General features: G+C 42.4%; 2 protein-coding genes across 4 annotated transcripts in view; one reads left to right on the forward strand and one right to left on the reverse strand.

Moving 5' to 3' along the window:
* Window positions 1-114: 114 nt before the first annotated feature.
* Window positions 115-22,729, reverse strand: part of LOC309704572 (GTPase IMAP family member 8) — a 96,830-nt gene continuing 74,215 nt past the window's right edge. Inside the window, exons 1-9 of one of the 3 annotated variants that reach the window (XM_082529809.1) lie at window positions 8,089-8,182; window positions 7,221-7,264; window positions 7,059-7,153; window positions 6,235-6,836; window positions 4,491-5,046; window positions 3,763-3,860; window positions 3,072-3,203; window positions 2,215-2,805; window positions 115-2,068 (exon numbers count right to left, since the gene is read on the reverse strand). In XM_082529809.1, the coding sequence (XP_082385935.1) occupies window positions 1,995-2,068; window positions 2,215-2,805; window positions 3,072-3,203; window positions 3,763-3,860; window positions 4,491-5,046; window positions 6,235-6,265 (1,482 nt within the window). In that variant the 5' untranslated portion in view covers window positions 6,266-6,836; window positions 7,059-7,153; window positions 7,221-7,264; window positions 8,089-8,182 and the 3' untranslated portion in view covers window positions 115-1,994. Of the gene's footprint in view, window positions 2,069-2,214; window positions 2,806-3,071; window positions 3,204-3,762; window positions 3,861-4,490; window positions 5,047-6,234; window positions 6,837-7,058; window positions 7,265-7,854; window positions 7,955-8,088; window positions 8,183-22,729 lie in introns of those variants that run through there. The other 2 variants (XM_082529808.1, XM_082529807.1) reach the window with 2 other exon arrangements.
* Window positions 10,001-21,937, forward strand: LOC309705668 (adenylosuccinate lyase-like). The gene is made up of 10 exons (XM_082531589.1): window positions 10,001-10,746; window positions 13,440-13,643; window positions 13,731-13,775; window positions 14,101-14,183; window positions 14,235-14,265; window positions 14,377-14,443; window positions 14,523-14,670; window positions 17,932-18,112; window positions 20,060-20,236; window positions 20,412-21,937. The coding sequence occupies exons 1-10, from the start codon at window positions 10,693-10,695 to the stop codon at window positions 20,466-20,468; spliced, it is 1,047 nt and encodes a 348-aa protein (XP_082387715.1). The 5' UTR covers window positions 10,001-10,692; the 3' UTR covers window positions 20,469-21,937.

A 22,729-nucleotide genomic window follows, 5' to 3' on the forward strand; every position in this document is an offset into this window, starting at 1 on the left:
ATCACCACACTACCAGATCCTCTCAGAGGTAAAACAGTGAGATCTTTTGTCTTCAAAGACAGGATTTGCATTTTTATTGAAATGACAGTTAAATAATAAGACGAAAGCCAAAAATACACAACAATATATCCATATCTTTTATTATCATTGTCTCAGGATGAACAAAGTACTGATGTTGCAATCTCCACATAAAGAGGGACCACAGAAAGGGACGTCACTTTGGCTACAGTAAAGTGGTAGAACTTACACAGTGCAAAAATGCTTCACTAAGAGCCTAAAATGGTACATTATTTTACACTGTTTACTACACTTTTGATATACTGAGGTGGTTTGGGACTCGCGGGACGTCCTCGTATTAAAATGTGAAAGTCATGCGTGTCACACTTAAGTGCTGCCGGTGGCCTATGTGGCTAGATGAAGCACAGAGGTTGCTGAAGCGTTGAGAGGGAGCAGTGCTGCGGTTTCATTTACAGGCTACATCATTTGTAGAAAATTCCATTTTACAGCATGGCAGTGCTATCGGTCACATATTATGTATTTGTTTTTATTTCAGAGGGTGAATTCTATTTTATCCCCTCCTTTTTCTTCTTTTCTTTTTTTTGCAGCTGTAAAGGTAGAAGGATGTGATACCAAAGAAATCGCTTATTCAAGCAAGAAGAACGAAGTGAGGTTGCCTTCAGCTCTATAGGCACTCATTTTTCCACATGCTATGTCTTAACATGCCTCTGATGGCTGTATATATTTATATATATATGTATGTATTTTTCTTTAAACTACTGATGTTTGATAGCTCAAGGATGTAGAAAAAGTTACAAGGTATTAAGAGCCCTATGAGAGCTTGAGTGGTTCATGAGGTTATGCTGTTTCTGTAGCATGCGAAAGCTTGATGTAGCCTATAGGATACTGCCCTGCTGCTACTGCTGCAGGGTGTGCTCCTGCTGTCTCGCTTTGATGCTGAGGCACGTAGCTGAATCTGCCTTGTCAATACACGCACTGAGTGCATGACCATAAGCAGCCAAGCAGAGCTCCACGGGGATCTGAGGCTGCGCTAAGTTTCGACACAGCCTTCTTTAAACTGTCTTCCCAGCTCCTCTTGAACATGAATGCAGAGGTGTGATAAAAATGACTTGCGTTTTTTAGCTGGTTCTTAAAGACTCACTCCCTTTAAGCTCCCGGTAAACTAAAACAAACACTCGGAGAAAGCCCCAAATTTGGATTAACATGTGACTCACGTCCACATTTAAGCAATCAACATTAATCTGCGTCTCTGTGGCTGTGCCAGATTTTGCCCCTTTTTAAATTAATCCAACTCAGACTCCCTGAGCAGCAGAGACGAATGCATTTTTAACGGAGATCATTTCAGTCTCACTAATGTGAGAGGCAAGCGTTACCTCCTGTTTTTAACATCTGAAGGTTGTGCGTGCACTTCCAGCACACTTTGTCCATGTTTGGATTTGGTATTAAGTAGCTTGCTTTCACTTGAGCTTTTTTCTTTTGCTTGTAAATCCTTTCTGATTCAAACTGATTGACATCAGAGGGAACAATCTTCCAAAACTTGCTAATGACACATGTGATCCCACCCTCAAATCTGACATTGCAGTTTTTTTTGTTTTGTTTTTTTAAACGTGTAGCTTTTTTGGTTTGGATTTTGCCGTTTTTTTGCAACACGTAATACAAAGTTGATCAGTGCGGACGGAATAAAGATTTACAAAGATTAGCAGCAGCTGACTTCTGTGGACATGCTCGCAGGCTCGGGGTGTGTTTTTGAGCTCAGGTCGCTCGAAGCAGGACATCTCTCCTGCTGTTCGGCATGAGGAGCTCGTCTTAAACGTCTCACTCTCCAGACCTACTCATCTGAACCCTTTGTTGTCCCTGAAACTCTTGAGAGTTAGAGAGGGATATCTCAATGAGATTTTAGTTTTATGAGGTGATGTTCATGCCCCGTTAAAAGGCTCACAAGGAGGAAAAAGACTTTTCCGTTTAGTCTGATTGTGTCACTGTAGCTGGCATCCCCGGCAGTCGTCCTCCGGTTCGGTGTTGTCAGAGGAGTAGGAGCTCTCCTCGCTCACTGTCAAATGCAACATCATTTTATTAGTGTGCATAATTTTCATAAGCAGATCAGCTGTGTACATATGTGTTTTTCAACTGCAACACGAGACAAAAGCCACTGAACATTAGCTATCGTTGCAAAATATATAGAAAAAAAGGACTTACACCACTCTGTCTGTATGGGAAGGAAGGCCTTGTCGCCGTTCTCTCTGATCATCTCTTCAATCTTGTCCAGCAGGACCGACACACTCCTGTCTTTGCCAGGCGTCTTACTGTCCAGTACGTGGTAATAGTTCCCACAGTATTCCAACAGTCTCTGCAACTCGCGTCCGCCTCTGAGGATGTGCTCCTCAATGGGCGTGCGTCCCAGCCAGTCACCACAGCTGAACAGCACCATGGTGTGGAGGCACGCGCTGTCGCCAAACAGAGTCTCTATGTGCGCCACAAGCGTTCGCCGCTTCCTGGCGGTGAGGGACGAGACGACGGGAAGGACCAGCAGCAGGGTGTGGGGTCCGGGCCGCAGGAGGGCAGCCCCGCGCTGGGACTCCTGGCGGATTCGCTTAGGGGTTCGCCTCACCGAGAACCAGTCCCAGCCCGGCGTGTCTACAATAGTGACCCGACGACCAGACACGAGCGCCTGCCGCCTGAGGCACAGCTCTGTCTCTTGTCCTGATTCAAAGTAGCGGCGGCCCAGGATGCAGTTCCCCACAGAGCTTTTTCCAACACCCTTCCAACCCAGCAACAGCAACCTCAGTTCTAAACAGAATGACGAGGACAGGATGAGAAATAGAAGAGTAGTCAGATAAACAAAGCGGAGAGAATGAAAACACTCTGAATAAAAAGCAACGCAAGCTCAACAGGAATGAGTAAGCAATTTGCTACAACACCATTTCGTGGGGTGGGGGTGGTTGGGGGGGGGGGGTTGTTTTCCCTAGGGTAGAATCGTGACACATGTGAATTCAACTCTCCTTCACCACATGACTCACTCAATTACACACCTCAGCACACACAAACGCTCATACCTCTGGGAGGTCCTCCGATCATCTGCTCCCTCTGTCGAGCGTGCTCCTCCATCCTCATCCTTTCTTCCTCCAGAGCTCTCCGGGCCTGTTCTTCCTCCAGTAAAATCAGCTCATTCACCTCAAAGTACCATCCTGCATGAAAGCACCCATAAATTATTCACCGAACTGTTGTGTGTCAGCTCTTAATACACATTAAATAAACAAGCACGAGTGAGGAGGGGGGAATATTAATGCATATTGCACATCTGGCTCTGTTACGATTATATCCAGGGTTTGAAGCCACATATAAAGCCTTTCAAGCCTTTTCATGGGAAGTCCATGTTTATTTTCAGCAACATCCCAGAATGCTGCTGGCAGAGACCGGTGTTAAATGAACCCGACTGCAGTTCTGACCACAAACATTTGTGGTATTGTGAACAAAATACAACAAAGGAAACTCTGAACAATAAAACGACGGCAGTTCCTTCCTCAAACATAAACACCACAGGATACAGGTGAGATAATCTGTGTCGTCTTTTATTTGTGTCGCTGGCTTCAACATTAATATAAATTCATGAAAAAACAAAACATAAACGTGTTTCATTTCCAGCATTTGAGATGTTTCCCTACTGTTTTTAATTAAAAGTAGAATTAAAACGCTTCTCATCTCATGAACTCTACATGGTCTTTACTTTAATAAATCCAGCCAAACCTTGGTTGTCAGTGATCATTTCCTCCACTTTTTCCATCAGCTCGGGTACTTGTGTGTTTTCTTCTGTTTCTTTTCGAGTGTTATCAAAGGCGTGGTACCTGCAGGGGGGAAACCAGCTTTAAAAGGAGCATGACATTCAATTTATTTAGAACTACATAACAACTGCAGCATACAGTTTCCTTTTGCCCTGAAAGAAACTTTCCACAGTTTTCAAAAATGTCAGAATTGTTGTCTTACTGACAGCGTTGCTGTTGGTTGGTGACAAAACTGAACTGAAAATCAGGAACCTTTAGATCTTGAACCTTACATTCACTATAAGCTAAGCAGTCTCTGGTGCTGCCAGTTTGATGTTTAACACCAACTAAGCAATCCAGTGTGAACAGATGCAGACGTTTTAGCATGGCACTCTTCTATGTGGAGAGTTAAAAATCCACCATGAAGTAGTGACTAATCCACCCTGAAGCTTCATACACTCAGTTTTATTGTTATTGAAGCTTGCAGCCAAAGTTGACTGAAATGATACTGCTGGAGATGTTATCAGATTTGCACAACTGTTTTTTCCATAGGCAGCATGTTCAGCGTAAATCAGGTTTGAAGCACAACATCTGCAGCCGTTTCCCTTTGGGTTATCTATCAAACTCCTGCTGCACAGTCTAAACATTGAGTATCTTTTGAGAAACCAGAGGAGACATTGGGGAAAACGGGAAGATAGCAAACTGACGTTATACCTGCTTCCACATCTCTCCACCAGCCATTGCAAGGCCTCTCCAGTGTTTGCTATGTGCTCCTCAATAAAAAACCCCTTGGGCAGCTTGTCTATCCCGGTGAACAGGACCATGGAGTACCTCCAGGTCCCTCCCCCGAGGGCGCCGAGCTGCTCCTCCGCAGCCCTCCGCTCAGTCTCGGTGAAGGGCTGGGTGACCGACACCACCAGAAGGATAGCGTGCGGTCCCGGAGGGCAGAGAATGGCCCCCATGCACGGGCCCTCGCTGTCCAGACTCGGCGGCGGGCGGCGTGGGCTGTCTGACTCGGCCCCCGCGTTGTCGTTGTTGTCAGCTTCGGCGTCGTCGGCTGGGTCGGCCGGGATGGCCCACGGCGGGGTGTCGACCACGGTGACACGGCGGCCGTAGATCTCAGTGTGGCCCACGTTGCTGTGTGTAGTCTCCGTCCCACCATCAAAGACTTCATCTCCCAGGATGGTGTTGGCAGTGGAGGTCTTACCGGACCGTGGACCCCCGAGGAGCAGCAATCTGCGCTCTGGGGGATGGCGGGCCCGGGGGTCTCCTGTTGTAACACAGTGACATCAGAACGCTGCTTCTCTACTGAATTTGAGCACTCAAAGCGCTTTCTTACAACCCACTCACACACACAAGTGCTTTTTTTTTTTTTTTTTTTATAATTGGACATTCTCTCTCACACACACACACACACACACACACACACACACACACACAGGTCGTTTCATATGTAAAAGTGAATTTTGCCAAACTGCTTAAAATACTTTTGTAAATTACCTTTTTTTTTCTTAAAGAAATCTACCAGATCATGTGTAATTTTCATTGCAATATTAATCGCATTTAAATTAAAAGGGGATGGCAGTGAAACTTCTGGCGCTGTGATGTCTCTCTCGCGTTCTCGGGAAGTCCGAACTCCCGTGTGAACTTACGAAATACAGACTATCAAGTAAGGACTAGCGTACTCGATTATTGAGAAACAGCCATAATCTGATGGATGCATCAGAGGCAACTCGGGGTTCAGCATCTTGTCCAAAGGTGAAGGAGCCAGGGATCAAACCTAGGTAGAGGTATATACTTTTAACATTCTGTCTGAATAGATTTTGGATCTTAATTTGTTTAAACCCACTATTGAGTCTTCCTACTGTGTTTTGGAGATTGCTGCACCTCTGCATCCTTCACACTGCAATGCAATTCTACATTCCCCCCTTCTTTCCTGGCCTCCCTCCTTCCATTCCCTCTCTGCTCTCATCTTATCTGAGAAGCTTGCTACCTTATATCTCATCTCTTTCCCTGGCTCCTCGTTCATTCGCGTCTCTGTCCCGCTTTGGCTGATCTCCCAGCATCCCTCATCTTTTTATCTGTCCTCAGATTTCAGAAAAACAGAGGCAGACACACCACTCTGTCATGTGAACAAAAACATGACGCACTCTGAGTTTTGATTCTTCTTTTTTTTTCAAAGGCATCAGAGAAGTATTTGAATATCCAGAAGATGCTCAGAGGAGTGATGCGTGCTCCATGAGGAGGAGGAGGTGGAGGAGAGTATGAGATGCAGTGAGAAGTTTATTGATTAATGATGCTCACTGACTTTCCATGTATGCCACCAATCACAGAAGTTGACACGAGCAACAGTTTCCACCTCCAGCCGACGTTTGAGAAAGGATGCTGCTGTTAAAGTAAAGGTGATGATGTCGAGCTCGCTGTGAGGTGTCTGGCAAAATATTAAAAAGCCACTTACCGGTGTCAGAGGCAGAGGACACAGCAGCCATCTTGTGTGTAGAACCTCTGGCTTCCTCCTCCTCAGCCCCCCTCCTCCGTCTCCGTCTCACCTCCACGGTGCCTTCCTTTTTCGTGCCTCTTCAGAAAGCCACGGATGCGGAGCTCAAATGCTTCCCTGCTCTTGCTTTCACTCTAACCCTCATTCTGCTGCAGTGTAGTCACTCTATCTTCAGTTTCCTGCCCCTGCCTCTCTTCATTTCCTCATACTTAAACCTCTCCCTTCCTTCTTTTTTGTAATCTGTTTTCTTTCACACCCCCTTCACCTCACCGTGGCTCTTCCTAGTCTTTTTCTTTATGGATACATACATATATATATCCCCTCCGCTCCCAGTCCTCCTCCCCTTCCAGTACTCCTTTCTTTTGTCTTCTTTATCTGTCCGAGCTGAGGGAAAAGATTGTGCAATGCAGGAGACTGGAAGCCAAATCCACCCCTTCAGCAGCTGCTCCAATAAGATGTCTGTTCATTTTTTTGAGAGAAAACAGAGGAAGCTGTGCCTCCCACTCGCTTGTATCAGACGGCAGCAGCAGCAGCAGCAGCAGCAGTGTGGCACTGTATGCAGACTGCAGTCAGGTGGACAGACGGAAAGATGGATAGACAGAGAGAGAGAGTCAGTACTTTGTGCTCGGCTTACAGCTGGATGTGCTCCCCAGATGTTGCATCATGCATGAACACAGCTATTCATAATATATATGACGCCTCTAGACATGAGAGTATTGTGCGAGGCAGGAAGGGGGATTTATGCTGCATGAATACATTTAAATGTGATACAAGAAACGGCTTACATAATAAGTAAGAGCTTCTATAAATAGCAGATGACTGTAAGACGCTGTCCGATCGCTTTGGAGTCAAATCTTCGCCTCCTTAGAGTGGATACTGCCTGAAGAATACGACACGTTTAGCAGAAAAGTCATCCTGAATGTCTGAGCTCATCCTTGGCTCCTTACCAGTTGAATTATGTCCGCTATATGGGGAGGTACGTTCAGGGAACCTGGGGAAATCACGGAAGTCAGAAGGTTAAAAAAGAAGAAGCAACATTTGCTGTGTAGATTTTAAAGACGTGGGTGACAGTGCTAATATGACTCCAAACTCTTCGCTGACGTACTCGTGTTTATTGCAGCGATCATAACACGTTTTAAACGTTTTGTTGACGTATTTTCATGTATCGAGGCAAAGTTAGCGCTTCGACGTCCCAGCGTTTTTGAAGTCTGTACAGTCACGTCACACATTAATTAAAAAAGGACACCTTCCACTTGACCACGTGATCCTACCAGAAGTCGGCTATTTAAAGGATGGTGATGTTCAAAGCATGAGATTAAAAGTGAACAGAGGACATTCAGACCCTGTTTTTTTTTTAAACAAACAAACAAAAAACAATTATTATAATGTGGGGAGAAGGATTTATCTCCATATCTGTAATCTGGGTCGAAGTAGGCCATAGATGGATGAAGGGGACTGACCTGTCTGGAGCAATAAACACTATAAGGTGAGCTCGTATTTAAGGAAATAAGAAAATGGGTTGGGATTTTCACTTTTTACAGATGGTGAAGTAATTTACCAAGAAATTTAGAGTTTGCTTACTTAAACTGTTGTCACGGTCCGGGTGCGCTGCTGGTAAATTACCACTGAGTTCTATATTCTTCGATGTCCGCCTCTGGGCGGAGCTGTGACCTCCTCACCTGTCCAACTCACCTGGAGCTAATCTTGGGCAATCTACTGAGGGTATTCAAGACCAGTTTTGCTGTCTCTTCGTCAGTTTACCCGGGTAGGTAACAGGCTCTCACGACTCATGTGCGCCCAAATCTATGTACTTACCTTTTCTTCCTTGTGCTACAGCTCTCTGGTTCCGCCACTCGGACACCGGATCACACTCACTGGATTAGTCGCCCAGCTTCACGCTCCCTCTCCCGGCAAAGATTTTCAATAGCGATGGCCAAATGAAGCTATCTGAAGCATTAGAACTTATGTTGAAAACCTGTTCATTACTTGAAGCTTTTCACACACAGTCGTGTTTGGTGACATCTGTTGGCCAAAAATATGAAGAGCCGCTGGAATCTACAGCAATAATGAACTGCTTTCTTATTGATTGCCTACATTACAGAGCTGACAGCTTCTGTTTGATATCATGCGATATCCAAATTATGTTATGTCTATTCTAATAATAACTAATTTTGTATAATATGCTATAACTTCTATAATTATAACTATATGTATAGTCAGTAGCGGTTTTTGATACGGGCGACACGGGCGGTTGCCCGGGGCGGCATCATGGTGGGGGGCGGCATCACGGGCATCGGCAAAAAAAAAAAAAAAAAAAAAAAAAAAAGATTACCCGTACTCATGCTGCCCCGATATCATGCCAGCGCATATCGGGAATGTCGAAGACACCGATTGGGTTTCCATCAACCATTTGCTGGGAGTAAGCGCCTGCTGCTTGCTGCACAGTAGTGATGGGATTTCCGGCTCTTTTTACAGATCCGGCTCTTTCGGTTCGGCTCACTAAAAAGAGCCGGCTCTTTCGGCTCCGAACCGGCTCTTCAGGTTGTTTTGTTGCTTTAATTCATTTATTATTAACAATAATATAAAATTATGCACAAAAGGAATTACTAACGTAAAAAAAGTGGTTTTATTTATATATGTTTATATATAAATATATGCGGTGGCCCCTAGAGACAAAACACGTACAAACTCCAAAACACATTTCTAGCATGAACTGAACTTCCAAAGCAGAGCTACTAGATCACTTAAATTACACAATTGAAAGCATGTGTGTATTGTTTGTGTATTTATACACAGGCACTCATATATATTCAAATAATTTAAAAAAAAGTTCATTTACCTGTTACTACCACACACCAAATCCTGTCGTTGGTACTTGCTGGCTTGTGTAGCCACAAGATAACAAAGGCTCAACACTGAGCCCAGCATCCTGGAGCACTTCTGTTGTCTTTTGAGTTTTTATGTGCTTCTGAGTTTTTATATGCTTCTGAGTTTTTATGTGCTTCGGAGTTTGTACGTGTTTTTACGTGTTTTGGAGTTTTTACGTGTTTTGGAGTTTGTACATGCTTCAGAGTTCGTACGTGATTTGAAGTTTGTATGTGCTTTGTCTCTAGGGGCCACCGTAAATATACTTTTATTTATTCACTCCACATAAAATGTAATAAATAAATCACATAATACAAAAATCAACTATTCACATTTCAAGTTTTAACTATTTAAATTTTCAGCTTTTTTCTTTTACAAATTTAAAGTGAAAACAACACAAAACACTGCAAACCACAACACAATCAAATATAAATTATAATATGAAAACTAAAAGAACATGCATATTCTCTGTCATATGGACCTGCATGAATAAACTTTCTGAATCCTTTATCATCTGCAACCGAAAATAGTTGTGGATGATTACTATACCTTTCTAATGTTGTTGTCCCTGCCTCTCTTTCTCTCTCTCTGGCTCTGTTCCTGTGCTACTGAGTGTAACTACCGCCCCTCCCCCCTCTGCCCAGCGTAAAGCACAAGGCTCGCTTGCAGAGTGCAGCGGAAAAAAAGTGCGAGAGAGAGGCTGAGAGAAAGAAAAAAAAAAACCACAAAAAAAACCACGTGACGGCTCGCGATAAGGAGCCGGCTCGCGTCGTTCACGTCAAAGAACCGGCTCTAAGAGCCATTTCGTTCGCGAACGACCCATCACTACTGCACAGGGAGGAGAAGGCGGGGCGGCGGGGGATTCTCTGGCTGGCTGGAGCAGCATCTAATAACCAACTCGCAAAATAAAACAAAATGAAAACAAACCAACAAACATGAAAACACCAGACATTATGATACAGGCTTATAATTTGCACCGATGTTTTTGGGTTTTTTTTCAAAATTCTATACGCAAAAAGTGAGCGCGGTGCGCCTGCTCGCTGCTGAAGTCAAAGTAAACTTTGTTATCTCTGCTCAACCCGTTCGCTCTGCAACTGCTACATACAGTTCAGTATATGGAGAGAGAGACGACGTGGCTCCAGTTACAGCAGTGCAAGTAAACAAACAATAAATATGAGAAGAGTAAGAAAATAAATATACACTTTAGGACCAGGGGTAAAGGGATCAATAACAATTTAAAATTTATAATTTACAGTTTGATGATTTAAAGCAAGGGCGTAGATTTGGCATGGACGGAAGGGACATGTCCCCACCAATAATTTGATCTCTTCGAGTAAAGAAAAACAAACCGGATAAAAAGAAAGAAAAAAAAAAACGATCTGTCAACGTTTCATTCACCCAGCGGTGCAGAAAGACTTAAATTACGATCTCTACTGGAGTCCTACCTCATGTGACAAATATGGCCAATGTGATTGGCTGTGCCTTTCAGGGAGCTCTGTTTAGTTTTAGCAGCTGCAAGCCTGCGCTGCGAGGACCTGCAAGGAGGAGAGGAGGATGACAGCAAAAACGAAGAACCTGGATATAAGAAAGTATTTTTCAAAGAAACCTGTAAGTCACTTAAAGTCAAGTTCACTCATAAAATGTGTCCGTCATAATAACGTTACAGGCTATGCTAGGCTTTGGCCCACATCAGTCTAAAATTGTATGTAACAATGAATAACGTGTTTTGGAAACTAACTGCACAACAGTTAGTTTCCAATCCAAGCTCATAAATCCAAGTTCTCTCAGTCTCCCAGAGTAGCATTTCTAATTTTGATTGAAACTGTCAGAGAAAACGGCAGCCTCGAGCAAGCCAGGATATTAGTTTACAGAGGCTGTTAAAATTATATGCCTAACGTTAAAATGTAAAATGCTTAAAGGTAAAATGCTGTATGCCATGTCCACCACGAGAGACTGGACAGTATAGATGTAAAACCAATATGCCAGCAGTTTCTCAGTTAACGAGAGGAGAAGGCATGTGTTTGGCTCCTTCACATAGTGGACATTGAGTTGTGTGGGGCACCAGTAATCCATGGCTGTTGCTGTAACAGTAGTTCATGTTTAGAATGAAAAATCCCAGCTCACTGATTTGATCGGGGCAATAGTGCCTAAAATGTTGCATAATTTTGCTGCGAGATCTTTTACTTTGTGGTAATCTTAGAGTAGTTTTATAGACAAAAACCACCAGGTCATTCACTGTTCCCTTAGTGCTAATGTATCAGAGATGTTTGTGTACTATAACTGAAGTAATGTTGTTAAAGTCATATTCTTTTATTGTCATGACTGTATTTGAAGCTATTTTTATATGATACCTGATTTATATGGAATATGGCTGAAGTAAACTAAAGTCTAAAATTCTTAGTCATTTGTTTAATAGTAATTTAACATTATATAATTCACACAACTATGAATTGTAATTTTAAATGGTTTAAAAGCATGTAGACTAGCATATGTAGGCAAGTATATTTCTCCTTTTTTTAAAAATCAAGAAGCAAAGACAAAAAGGAAAAAAACAAAAACAAAAAAAAAAAAAAAAAAAAAAAAAAAAACAGGGCAGGGCAGGGTTTGGTGGTTGAATCATCCGTCCCTACCAATGCCAAAACCAAATCTACGCCCTCGATTTAAAGTCTCACACACAACCCGTCGAAAGGGGAGGGGGGCCTGCTTCTTCCAAATAGAGCACATTTTATTCATAATGTTGTAAATCCAAGCCCATTATGGATTCGTGATTTGAACCCTGGGTTGTGCGAAATCCCAGAAATAAACCCTAGACAAAGCAAATCTGTGAACTAAGGTCTAGGTCTGTTAGGTTATGTTGTGGTGATCCTCGGGTTGGGGGATGGGTGTTCATACTGGAGTGCAAAATTAAAACCAATGGAAGATGGACAAGAAAAGTTCTGAAGTCTGCAACCTTTATAGAGCCCTATCAAGTCTCTTGGTCTTAACATACTGTTAGTATACAATAAAAAGAAATTGTGTACAAGTCAGAAAACATTTGGCAGTTCCAGAGTTGCATTTTATTAAAATAATAACAGAAAAAAAAAGGAACCCTGTATATAGCCTATACAACAAACAAAAATATAATGAAAAATCAAAAAATAAAATATATGAAATTGCATTTTTTGTGAGTGATTTAATATTAGATAAATGCAGCTGATAATCACAGATTTTTCACGAGTCTTATATGCTTGGGACAGCGCAACTACTTGCTGCCTTTCCTCTTCCTCCCATACACTGTGGACCTCACGTAGACAGCACATAATGATCAAAACTGGAGAAAAGGCAAGCAGACAGGCGTCTGGGCCAGCTCTGTCCTCGATTGTCTGCCCCACACACACACACACACACACACACACACAAAATTTGGTCTCCAATTTAGTGAGCCTGACCTCCAGAGCTGCAAATATGCAACATGCCTTACAAGTGTTATTACCTAACAAGGCAGAGAAGTAGCAAAAGATCTGACACACTGATCACTGAGGAAAATACAGGTGCAACAAGTGAAGAAGCCACTGGCTCAACAACATAACAAGCTAGCAAATTCAAAAGGACAAAGTGAATGAATACCGTGAATATAATTGCCAGGTGATTCAACGAATTTGACTTTTTGCTGGCAATGTGGACCAAGCTCTCATAACGTGCCAGAATCTTTTGGAGCGACCTCAGAGCTGTGGCATCACTCGGCATCATTTCATGGACTCGCCATAAACAGCTGTGAGAGCTTGTCAGCTTGGTGCTGAGGCCACAAAGAAGAAGCAGAGCCGTTTCACATAGAGAAGTCTACGAGATCAAAGGCTGACTTGTTGGCAAAAAACTGGATTTAAGTGACATAAAATAACACTGAGGTGTTATTTTCGCAGTCTAGTAGGGGCCGGTAATACAACTGAGGCTGTTTGCTATCAGCTTAGCAATGCAAGTCACTGTGTGACTTTTACCCAAACATCCTTTTCATTAACAGAAGAGCCAATACTGCAAATATGTGTATTTATAATAAAACATGTATTTATATAAAACGTATTTGCATTTGTAACTGTTGATAAATATCTTAAAAGTAAAGAACTGTATTATCAAGAGTCAAAAAGCTCCACATAAAAAGCTTATAAGTAAACTCTGAAAATGAATGAAACCCTGCAGGAAATGGTTCAGAATTCATTCTGTAACTACAAGCACTTTTGTTTTGCCAGCTCTAAACTTTACGAGTTGCTTGTAGGAACTCTTCCTGTTTGTCATCATGTCTCTGTGTTCAATGTTCTCCTCCTCAGGCTCTGGGTCTGCCCATCACTGATGCTCAGATTGCAGAGATGGAGAGCCATGCAGAGGACATTGACTTTACCGTGGCGGCTGAAGAAGAGCGAAAGCTGAGGCACGATGTCATGGCGCACGTCCACACCTTTGCACACTGCTGCCCCACAGCTGCTCCCATCATCCACCTCGGAGCTACGTCATGCTATGTGGGAGACAATACTGTAAGTATGACTATTGCATAAATAAACCCAGCAGTGATGAGTTTTGACTCTTTAAAGCTTCTCATGTTTGTCATTTCTGTTCTTCAGGATCTCATTGCATTGCGTGATGGCTTCAACATCCTCTTGCCTAAGGTGAGACTCACCTGTTTGTCCAGAAATTCTATGAAAACAGTGCAAATGAATATATTAATATCAAACAAGCTTGTCGGCTAGTTTTTTGTTTTTACAGTGAGTCCATTAATATTAAAAAAAAAAAACCCTAACAGGACATTTTCAATGAATTCATGAAAAATTATATTTAAAAATTACAGGACATGCATTGCAACATATTGGTTACATTTATTATGCATCTTCACTGCTTCTGGGAGCTAAAGATCAAAGCTGGCTGTTTGTAGCCCACGATGTAAAATAAGTTTGACACCCTGATTTGATCATTAAAGGCTTGTTTTTCCTGCAGCTGGCCAGAGTCATCGACCGGCTGGCAAACTTTGCAGAGGAATACGCCGACCTCCCCACGCTCGGCTTTACACACTTCCAGTGAGTCCGACTGCAGCTGCAGTGTTTTCATAGGCCTTCATCAGACTGATGGAGCTGTCTAACTTTGATGTCAAAGGTGCACAAGGTGAGGAAATGTCTACATTTAGTGGTGGTTAAAGAAACTTGGGTCTTGAGCTCAGGATTTTCAAAAAGCTGATGTAACTGAGTCTAAACTTTATACTGTCGTCTGCTGTAGATCTGCACAGACATCCGTCTGCTGGCCAACCTAAAAGAGATCGAGGAACCTTTTAAGGAGCAGATTGGTACGTTCGCTCATTCAAAAGCACTTTTTCACCTGTTAAACTGTGCCTCAGCCTAAAGCTTTGCCCGCTCCTCTTCCAGGTTCCAGTGCTATGCCCTACAAGAGGAACCCCATGCGTGCAGAACGCTGCTGTAGCTTGGCCCGACATCTGATTGCGTTGATGGCCGACCCCCTGCAGACTGCCTCAGTGCAGTGGCTGGAGAGGACACTGGATGACAGTGCCAACAGGTCAGCCAACACAGACACACTTACACTGCTGTGAATTTGGTATGATGCAGTTCTCCTCTGTGAAGTAGATATCACATCAGTGTGGAAGCGTACAATAAATAGTAGTGAACAATGATTCTCAGTTACGAGTGTTGCTTCTGCATCATCAAGGTCTTCTTGTTAAAAAAATTGAAGACTTGAGAGGAACAAAGAATCCTATAACTGAGAGAACAAAAGCTTAACATTTTCCAATTGTATGGTAGTATGGAAGTAGTCAATTTGTTAGTTAAACATAACGTAAAAATAGCTGAAATATTAAAAAAAGTTGAATAGTTCAATAGTTAAAAAAAAAAAAAAAAAAAAAGAAACCAAGGTGAAACAGTTGTGTGTTCACTGCTAAATTAGTGCTAATATGATTTCCTTGCTCGCTAGTCTCAGTAACCGTGAATCGGTCCGCCGGGGTTTCCGCCCTTGGCCACTGCCCGGAAAACACTGCACCTGAGTCCTAAGGTGCCTCCTGCAGGTGGTGGACCTACAGAAGAGTGGGTCCATTTTTCCTCTTCGGGGTGTGCCCAGCCGGGCCCCATGGGCCAAAGCCCGGTCATGAGACACTTGCCCTCTGGCACCCTCCCCAGGACTGACTCCCAGGTTGGGGCTCCGGTAACCCTACCCTGGGCAGGGTGAACTCTTCCCTATATTTTTCCACTCATTGCCGTCAGCCGGACAAGGGTGGAGTGCCAGGGTCAGGGATGAGTTACTGCCCAAAGTGGAGGAGTTTAAGTATCTTGGGGTCTTGTTCACTAGTGACGGGAGAGGGGAGCAGGAGATTGACAAACGGATTGGTGCTGCAGTGATGTGGGAGCTGTAGCGGTCACATTACCAGCTACCATTTCTAAGGGTGGTTGGTCTCTCCCTCAGAGATAGGGTGAGTAGTGCAGCCATCCAGGAGGGGCTCAGAGAAGAGCCGCTGCTCCTCCACATTGAAAGGAGCCAGTTGAGGTGGTTCGGGCATCTGACTAGGATGCCTCCTGGGCGAGGTGTTCTGGGCATCTCCCACCATGAGGACGCCCTGGGGCAGACCCAGGACACACTGGAGAAATTATATCTCTGAGCTGCCTAAGAATAAGCTGGAGGAGGTAGCTGTGGAGAGGGAGGTCTGTGTTTCTCTGCTTAGGCTTCTACCCCCATGACCCGGCCCCGGATAAGTGGAAGAAGATTGATGGATGATTTTCCTGTTAGAAGAAGAAGTAGCTTAATTTAACAGGCCTATGGTTTTTGCCCACAGTAGCTTTTATGGAGTGCCACCGTGACTGCCCACTTTTATAGAGACTCTGGTTTTAAAAGTTAACATGGAAATCACATATTGAACATGTTAAAAAAAAAAAAAGTTGGCTAAAAGTATTTATATCCTGGGTAATGTTAGATATATATTAGATTACAAGACAATGAGAATATTATATTTTTCATTGTTTCTACCCTATCTGAGCTATTGTGTTGAAGTATGGGGGAATACATACATGACTAATATGAAAGCATTATACTTATTACAGAAGAGAGCACTTCGAATTATGCATAATGTTAAATATAGAGAACACTAATAATTTGTTTATAAAATCGAAATTGTTAAAACTAGAAGACATAGTGAAATTACAGACTTTAACTATTATGTTTAGGGCAAAAAATAAACACTACCTCTTAAGTTAAAGTTTATTTGTATTGTGTTCAGAAAATGGGGACGGCAGAAGGAAGTTTTATTTTAAGCACCGGTTTGCTTGAACCACACAAAGGCAAATGTGTCCAACAGTCATAGGAATTCTCTCAGTGATCATCTTAAGTGTTGTATAAATGTTTCTCAATTTAAAATCTGCTATAAGAATAAAATGATAAACCAATATGAAGAAGTTGAGAATAGAATTTAATTGTAGAAAAATGATCCTTTTAGTTTGATATTTAGTGGTATTGCTCATTGTTGAGTATATTGTTCTGTTTGCTTTGTTTTGTTATGTGCAGAAAATTGTCATAGTGTAATTTTGGTTGCCTACTTGTATTATCACAGATAGGGGGCAGGTATCAATAAGAATTTATTCTTCTTCCTGCTCCTTTTCATGCATGGAAACAGTGTTACTTTAATTGAAAGGAAGGTTGTGTATGGGAATGCATTACTGCTGTACCATGTGTGAAACAAAAAAAAAAAAAAAGTGGATTTCTCCTTCATATTTTCCACTGACACTTCAGGAAATCTTCCAGAGTTTTAGGCTTTGAACCAAGCCAAATAGCTAAGACATAAATCATGGCCATAAAGCAACAAAAGAGAAAACCTAAAGGGAAAAAAGAAAATAAATCAACAGTAAAAGACTATGGCTGTATCCCAATTCAGGGTCTGCAGCCTTAAAGTACGTATTTCAAGGCCGATTACGTCACAGCGGCGCGCCGAAGGCTGTCCCAATTAAAAGGCTGCTCGAAATGCGGCCCTGAAATGAGTCCTTCATTTCCCTGAATTTTAAGGCTGTGGCAGTGTAGACTTCGTGGCCCAACATATCCCAGAATGCATAGCACGGCGATGGGTGTGGATAAATTTGCAGAAAAAAAAAAAAAAAAAAAAAAAACAAACTGCGGATGAGGGGCGGCCAAAGAGTACACTTTAAGTACTGAATATTATATACCTTATGTGCAAATGTTTAATAACGAAGAACATTAAACATTACTGTTGGCCACATGTCAGCAAAGTTATGTGACATTAGTGACGTTTGTACTAACTTGGTTTTAAAGCCTTTAAAATATACGCCGTTCAATAGCTGAGCTTAATCTTACAGAGAATGATCAAAGCTCATGTAGAAACAAATAAACAAATGAACAAAAGATTCTCCTTCATTTCTGTCAAACAAAGCTATGACACGTTTCCAGTGGTTCGTATCATGGTTGCTAGGCAACCTGAGCAGCGCAACAGAGGCTCTTTTTTTTTTTTTTTTTTTTTTACTTTATTGACAAACAACAGTATCAGCGCAAAGGAGGCTAGACCGTCCCATTACACAAGCCTCGCACTTCCGGCCTTAGCGGTCTTTGAGTACGCGGCCCTTGAGGATGGTTGAGGCTGCGTACTTTAAGGCTGCAGACCCTGAATTGGGATACAGCCCATGTACATAATTGCGTTAATGGTTAAAGAACTACACATCCTACAATGCATTGCACATTGTTACCCAGGATTCAGTGGTTGAGTAAAAAGCTGTTACTTGTGATTACTGATGGTTTCTTTCCTCTCTTCTCTGCCTTGCTCCTGTGAAGGAGGATCTCCCTGCCCGAGTCCTTCCTGACAGCAGACATCGTCCTCAGCACGCTGCAGAACATCACAGAGGGTCTTGTGGTCTACCCCAAAGTCATTGAGAGACACATCCGCAATGAGCTGCCCTTCATGGCCACAGAGAACATTATTATGGCGATAGTGAAGGCAGGAGGCAACAGACAGGTAGGAGAGAATACCCTGTGAGTCAGAATGGACACAATAATTTGAACATAACTGGATGAATGCATTTTTGCTTAATCAGGAGAGATGGTTTACTGGGCAGAAGATGCCAGTGGTAACCAGAAATTCAGATGACTGAAATGAGATCATCTTACTGACTAGTAACCAGTGTTTTGACCATTTAAATGAAGAAGCTGATTACCAATAACCAGACCTGACATGGAGACCCAACAACATGGCTGTTAAAGTCAGCTCCACCTTAATGTTTCTGTTTTTTCCTGTGTCTCTGTTAGGTTTTGTATTGTTCATTGTCATTTATGCTTAGAAATATTTAACCATATATGCTTAAAGGTATATAATCAATTGTGTAGTGATAGGACTGATCTTTAGCAGGCTGTAAAGGCTTGGTGTGTATTCCACACTAGAATGCACACCCACAGTCTAGGAACATCAGAGAGGTCCTATCTTCTTTGTTGATATATGGTATAGCAAACACACGTATATCTCTTTAAGTATAAGAGCCTTTTGTTTAGATAGATCTGCTAGACGCCTGGCACCAGCTTTGGGGAGTCTTCACAGGGTCACATCTTGACCTCACACAAATCACACACACAGGCAAAGTACTCTTTGCCTGTGTTAATGAACCTATGCATATTCATGTAACCTCAATAAAAGGGTAGTGTTACGGGAGAACGGACGAGAGCAACTGGGGTCAAGCGAAGGAACGGCGCCTGTCCGGTCTCTCCCGTGCACGAGAAACATGAAGAACTTTGCCTACCCGTGTCTTGCTTTGCTGTGTAATTATATTGTCTTCAACGTTCCAGCGGATAGGTTCAAGCTACAAACCTATCAGCAGGGCCGGCCCGTGGCATAGGCCGTATAGGCAAATGCTAAGGGCGCCGTCCATCAGGGGGCGCCACGCCAGTGCCACAAATGTTGAAAAAAAAAAAAAAAGTTGGTACTATTATTTCTAAATACAAAAAATAATCCCACGTTAATTAAAATGCAAAGTAAAGCTTATTTAATAGAAATATTATTTGTTACAACATTATTTTGTTTACATTGTTATTGCCTTCTGGTTAGCTAACGTTTACCCTGCAGGTAATAGTCACTTTTCCACCCCTGTATATATTATAGTTGTAAGCCTAGTTGTTAAAGTGCACATCATTAATGTTAATTAAGCAATATCACATGAGAGGGAATGCTGTTTTTTTAATATGAGCACTGCTGTGATTCGGTCAAAGATAATCATAACATAACATTCTCATATGATATTATACTGTTACTTTGCATTCTGCTATTCAGCATTTCACTGTAATGATGACAATAAATTGAATCTAATCTAATTTGCATATCAGTTAACATCATACATATATCTCTTTGGTTTTTCATTTATATTATATAATTTCATTTTATTCCTGGAATCATATGTTTTTATTATTAGACTTTAATACTCAGTGGTGTCACATACTCCTCTCTTCAGATGCACTGTTGAAGTTTCTAAATCCCACCCCTGGGCCATCTACCACATCTACCGCTGCTGCCTCCACTTCAGCAGCACAACCCACCAGTGATGCAGCTTTAGCAGCACAACCCAGCCATGATGCAGCAGCATCAAGCGGTCTTCCTGTTGCCTCCACCTCAGCAGCACAACCCACCAGTTTTGCAGCAGCAGCAGCATCAAGCGGTGTTATTGTATTTCATATATTCATTTTTTAATTTTTTGTATTCATTTATTTATTCATATATTTTTTTATCTTGTTAATTATTCTGATTGTGAATTTGCTTTCTTTAAGTAAAAAAAAAAAAAAAAAAAAAAGGTCAAAGACAAAGCTATTCGGTTTCTTGTGAGTACATACACTACACTGCCGATGTAGGGGGGCGCCACCTAAAATCTTGCCTAGGGCACCAGATTGGTTAGGGCCGGGCCTGCCTATCAGTCTCCTTCAGGAGTGCCATGAGAAAATCTGTGTTCTCTCCCAAGAGTCAGCAGCTGTGGTTAAACAGGAAGGTGGAGACAATGACCTGCTGGCCAGAATCCAGCGAGACCCCTACTTTGCACCCATTCTAGGGCAGCTGGATGCTTTGCTGGACCCCAAGACCTTTATTGGGCGTGCTCCACAACAGGTACAGCATGAACAGCCTTATTTTTGTTCAGTCTGACCACAGATGAATGTTTTCATCTAAGCCACAGCTCCCCTATTACTGCAGCTGTGCCTGCTGCCCCGGTTGGCGACGGTGACGACTGTTAAGAAACTAATGGTGTAAAATGTATTTTCTTCTTCCTGCTCCTCTCCTCCAGGTGTCAAAATTCCTGGCTGAAGAAGTACGCCCCCTACTGGAGCCATTACAGCGCTGAATTGACAGCCTCTGTGTAACATGAGGCTGATATGGTGCTTTGAACATATATATGCTTTTGGCTGGGTGAAAAAAAAAAAAAATAAATTATGCTATGTCTATTGTAAAGTCAGTCCCTTCATTCACATCATTATATTGGTTTGCAATTATCTTAGTAATATAATTCATGAATGTCTTCACTTAAACCTAACACTGATGTTATGAAGCGTGCACATAACAGCATTGTGTGGTTTTTCAAAAATTGTTTCTTTAATATTAATTATGTTTCTCTTACTTTGAGTTACCTGGTTTGGGGAGGTGGCTGTTTTCTGTCTGGGCAAAAGGTGTTGCCAAGGGCTGAGGACTTTGTAAACACCTGTTCAGCAGGACCAACCAAGTGCTTGTGAGAAACGGGGGTGTTTTGTGTTTACTTACGTTATTCTGTGCTTAGTTAGTATTGGTGTTTGTTTATGTTTCTCCCTATTGTGTGTAAATGGTTTGGCCAAACCACTATAAAAGCTACCCTCCTGCGTCTTTGTGTTTAGGTCCGTTTGTGACTGAAGTTGTGTGATTACGTTTCTGTAAATTACTTTTTGTAGAGTTACATTTAGTTAACCTCTTTTATGGGCCAGGGGTCTGTTCTTCATACCTCGCTTACTACATCCAAGATCAAAACATCGCGCCAACTTTGAGCTCGCTATTCCGGTTCTCCGAACACACCTGTTGTTGACGATTAGTATAGCTGGATGAAGTAATGTGAGATCACTGGGTGGCTTAAAAGTGGCTACGCATCGATAGTAGAAACATTGATCGGCAACCCTTTGATTGGTCGGCAAAAATGTCGAAGGAGCGCGCTCAGTATTTTTCGGCAGCAGAGCAAGAACTCTTGATTGAGGGATTTCAGGAGTTTCAGAGTTCAATTAAAACGCAAGGGAACACTGCAAAGGCTGCAAAAGCAAGGAGAGAGGGCTGGCAGAAAGTTGCTGACAAATTAAACTCTTAAGTAATTTATTATATTACATTATGTCATATTATATTACATTATATCCACTTTCACATTAGAGCCACAACAGGACCCACTAGAACATGGGAACAAGTAAAAGTGAAATATAAGAATATTCTACAGAATGGTAATATTTATCACTTATATTGCTTTTAGTCTCTTGAAAAGAGTCCCTGGAATAATCTGTTTGTTTGTTTATAACAGCAACCAAGAAAAGGGCAGAGCAAAAAAAGACAGGTGGTGGTCCTGCACCCCCTCGTCAACAAGTTGGTTAAGTAAATAATACCCTCACGGGAATATCGATATCTCTCTATGAGCACACTGTCGCGCTGAGCTAAAGGATCCTGTCTATCCCGCAATATACGCTGAATTCTGAAAACTCTCCTTATCAATCTTGCACCTTCCGCAATGGGTGGCTCGCGTATACGGACAGGACATGGCTGCGACAGACTTCCCAAATCCACCTTCGCTTTTATAGCCATGGTCTCTCATCTTGATTACACGAAGTAATTTACAATTACTACTCTGAAATATGAATTACATCTGAAATAATCAAATACATGTACTATTAATCATTCTATTACATTTCCCTTTTTTTAGGAAATGACCTGTATGTATCTGTATGAAATCAATAAAAGAATCAAATACTGCATTATCTTTAGTTACATTGATAATATTTATTTATGGAAAAACAGTGGAAAAATATCGCTGTTGCTTTCGTATAAATGAAGCGGACATACCCGAGTGGCCGCGATCTAATCCCGTTTACATAAAGTAAACCTGCTCCCGAGCAAGTTTACGCTTACGGCTTTGTTGCTATGGCAGCAAGTCTTGGATCGCTTCGGGGAACCGAACGATCCAAGATCACGCGAAATCGTCAACAATCAGATCCAGCTAACTTACTTAGCGAGGTACGAAGAACGCACCCCTGCTAATTATATTTTAAACTTCGTCTTTTTAAACTTTTTGGGGAGTTTTCCAGTCACCCAAGAGTTACGAGGCGCAGAATCATCGACAATGATAACCACATCCCCAGGAATGAAGTTCCGTCCGATTCTCTGCCACTTCTGACACTCCAAAAATCACCAAAGAAGCTGGAGAAGATATCGCTGTGAGAGCTGTGGTGACCCTCTTTGAGCCTGTACTCTCCATACATGTCATACAGTTTCCCTTTTCTCCTTATCTGAGAGGACCTCATAGGCTGCCCCCAAATCTGCAAACTTGTCCAGGGCTTGCGGGTCGTCTTGGTTTCTGTCGGGGTGTAACTGCAAAGCCAGCTT

This window comes from Aulonocara stuartgranti, assembly GCF_965226115.1.
Source record: "Aulonocara stuartgranti genome assembly, chromosome: 4".
Taxonomy (NCBI): Eukaryota; Metazoa; Chordata; class Actinopteri; order Cichliformes; family Cichlidae; genus Aulonocara; species Aulonocara stuartgranti.

What these genes read in the sequence shown, in the direction of transcription:
- LOC309705668 (XM_082531589.1), top strand. Translation starts at nt 10,693, where the DNA reads ATGACAGCAAAAACGAAGAACCTGGATATAAGAAAGTATTTTTCAAAG. An exon ending in AGTATTTTTCAAAGAAACCT is followed by an intron (nt 10,747 to 13,439) that starts GTAAGTCACTTA and finishes TCTCCTCCTCAG; the next exon opens with GCTCTGGGTCTGCCCATCAC. An exon ending in AGGCAGGAGGCAACAGACAG is followed by an intron (nt 18,113 to 20,059) that starts GTAGGAGAGAAT and finishes AGTCTCCTTCAG; the next exon opens with GAGTGCCATGAGAAAATCTG.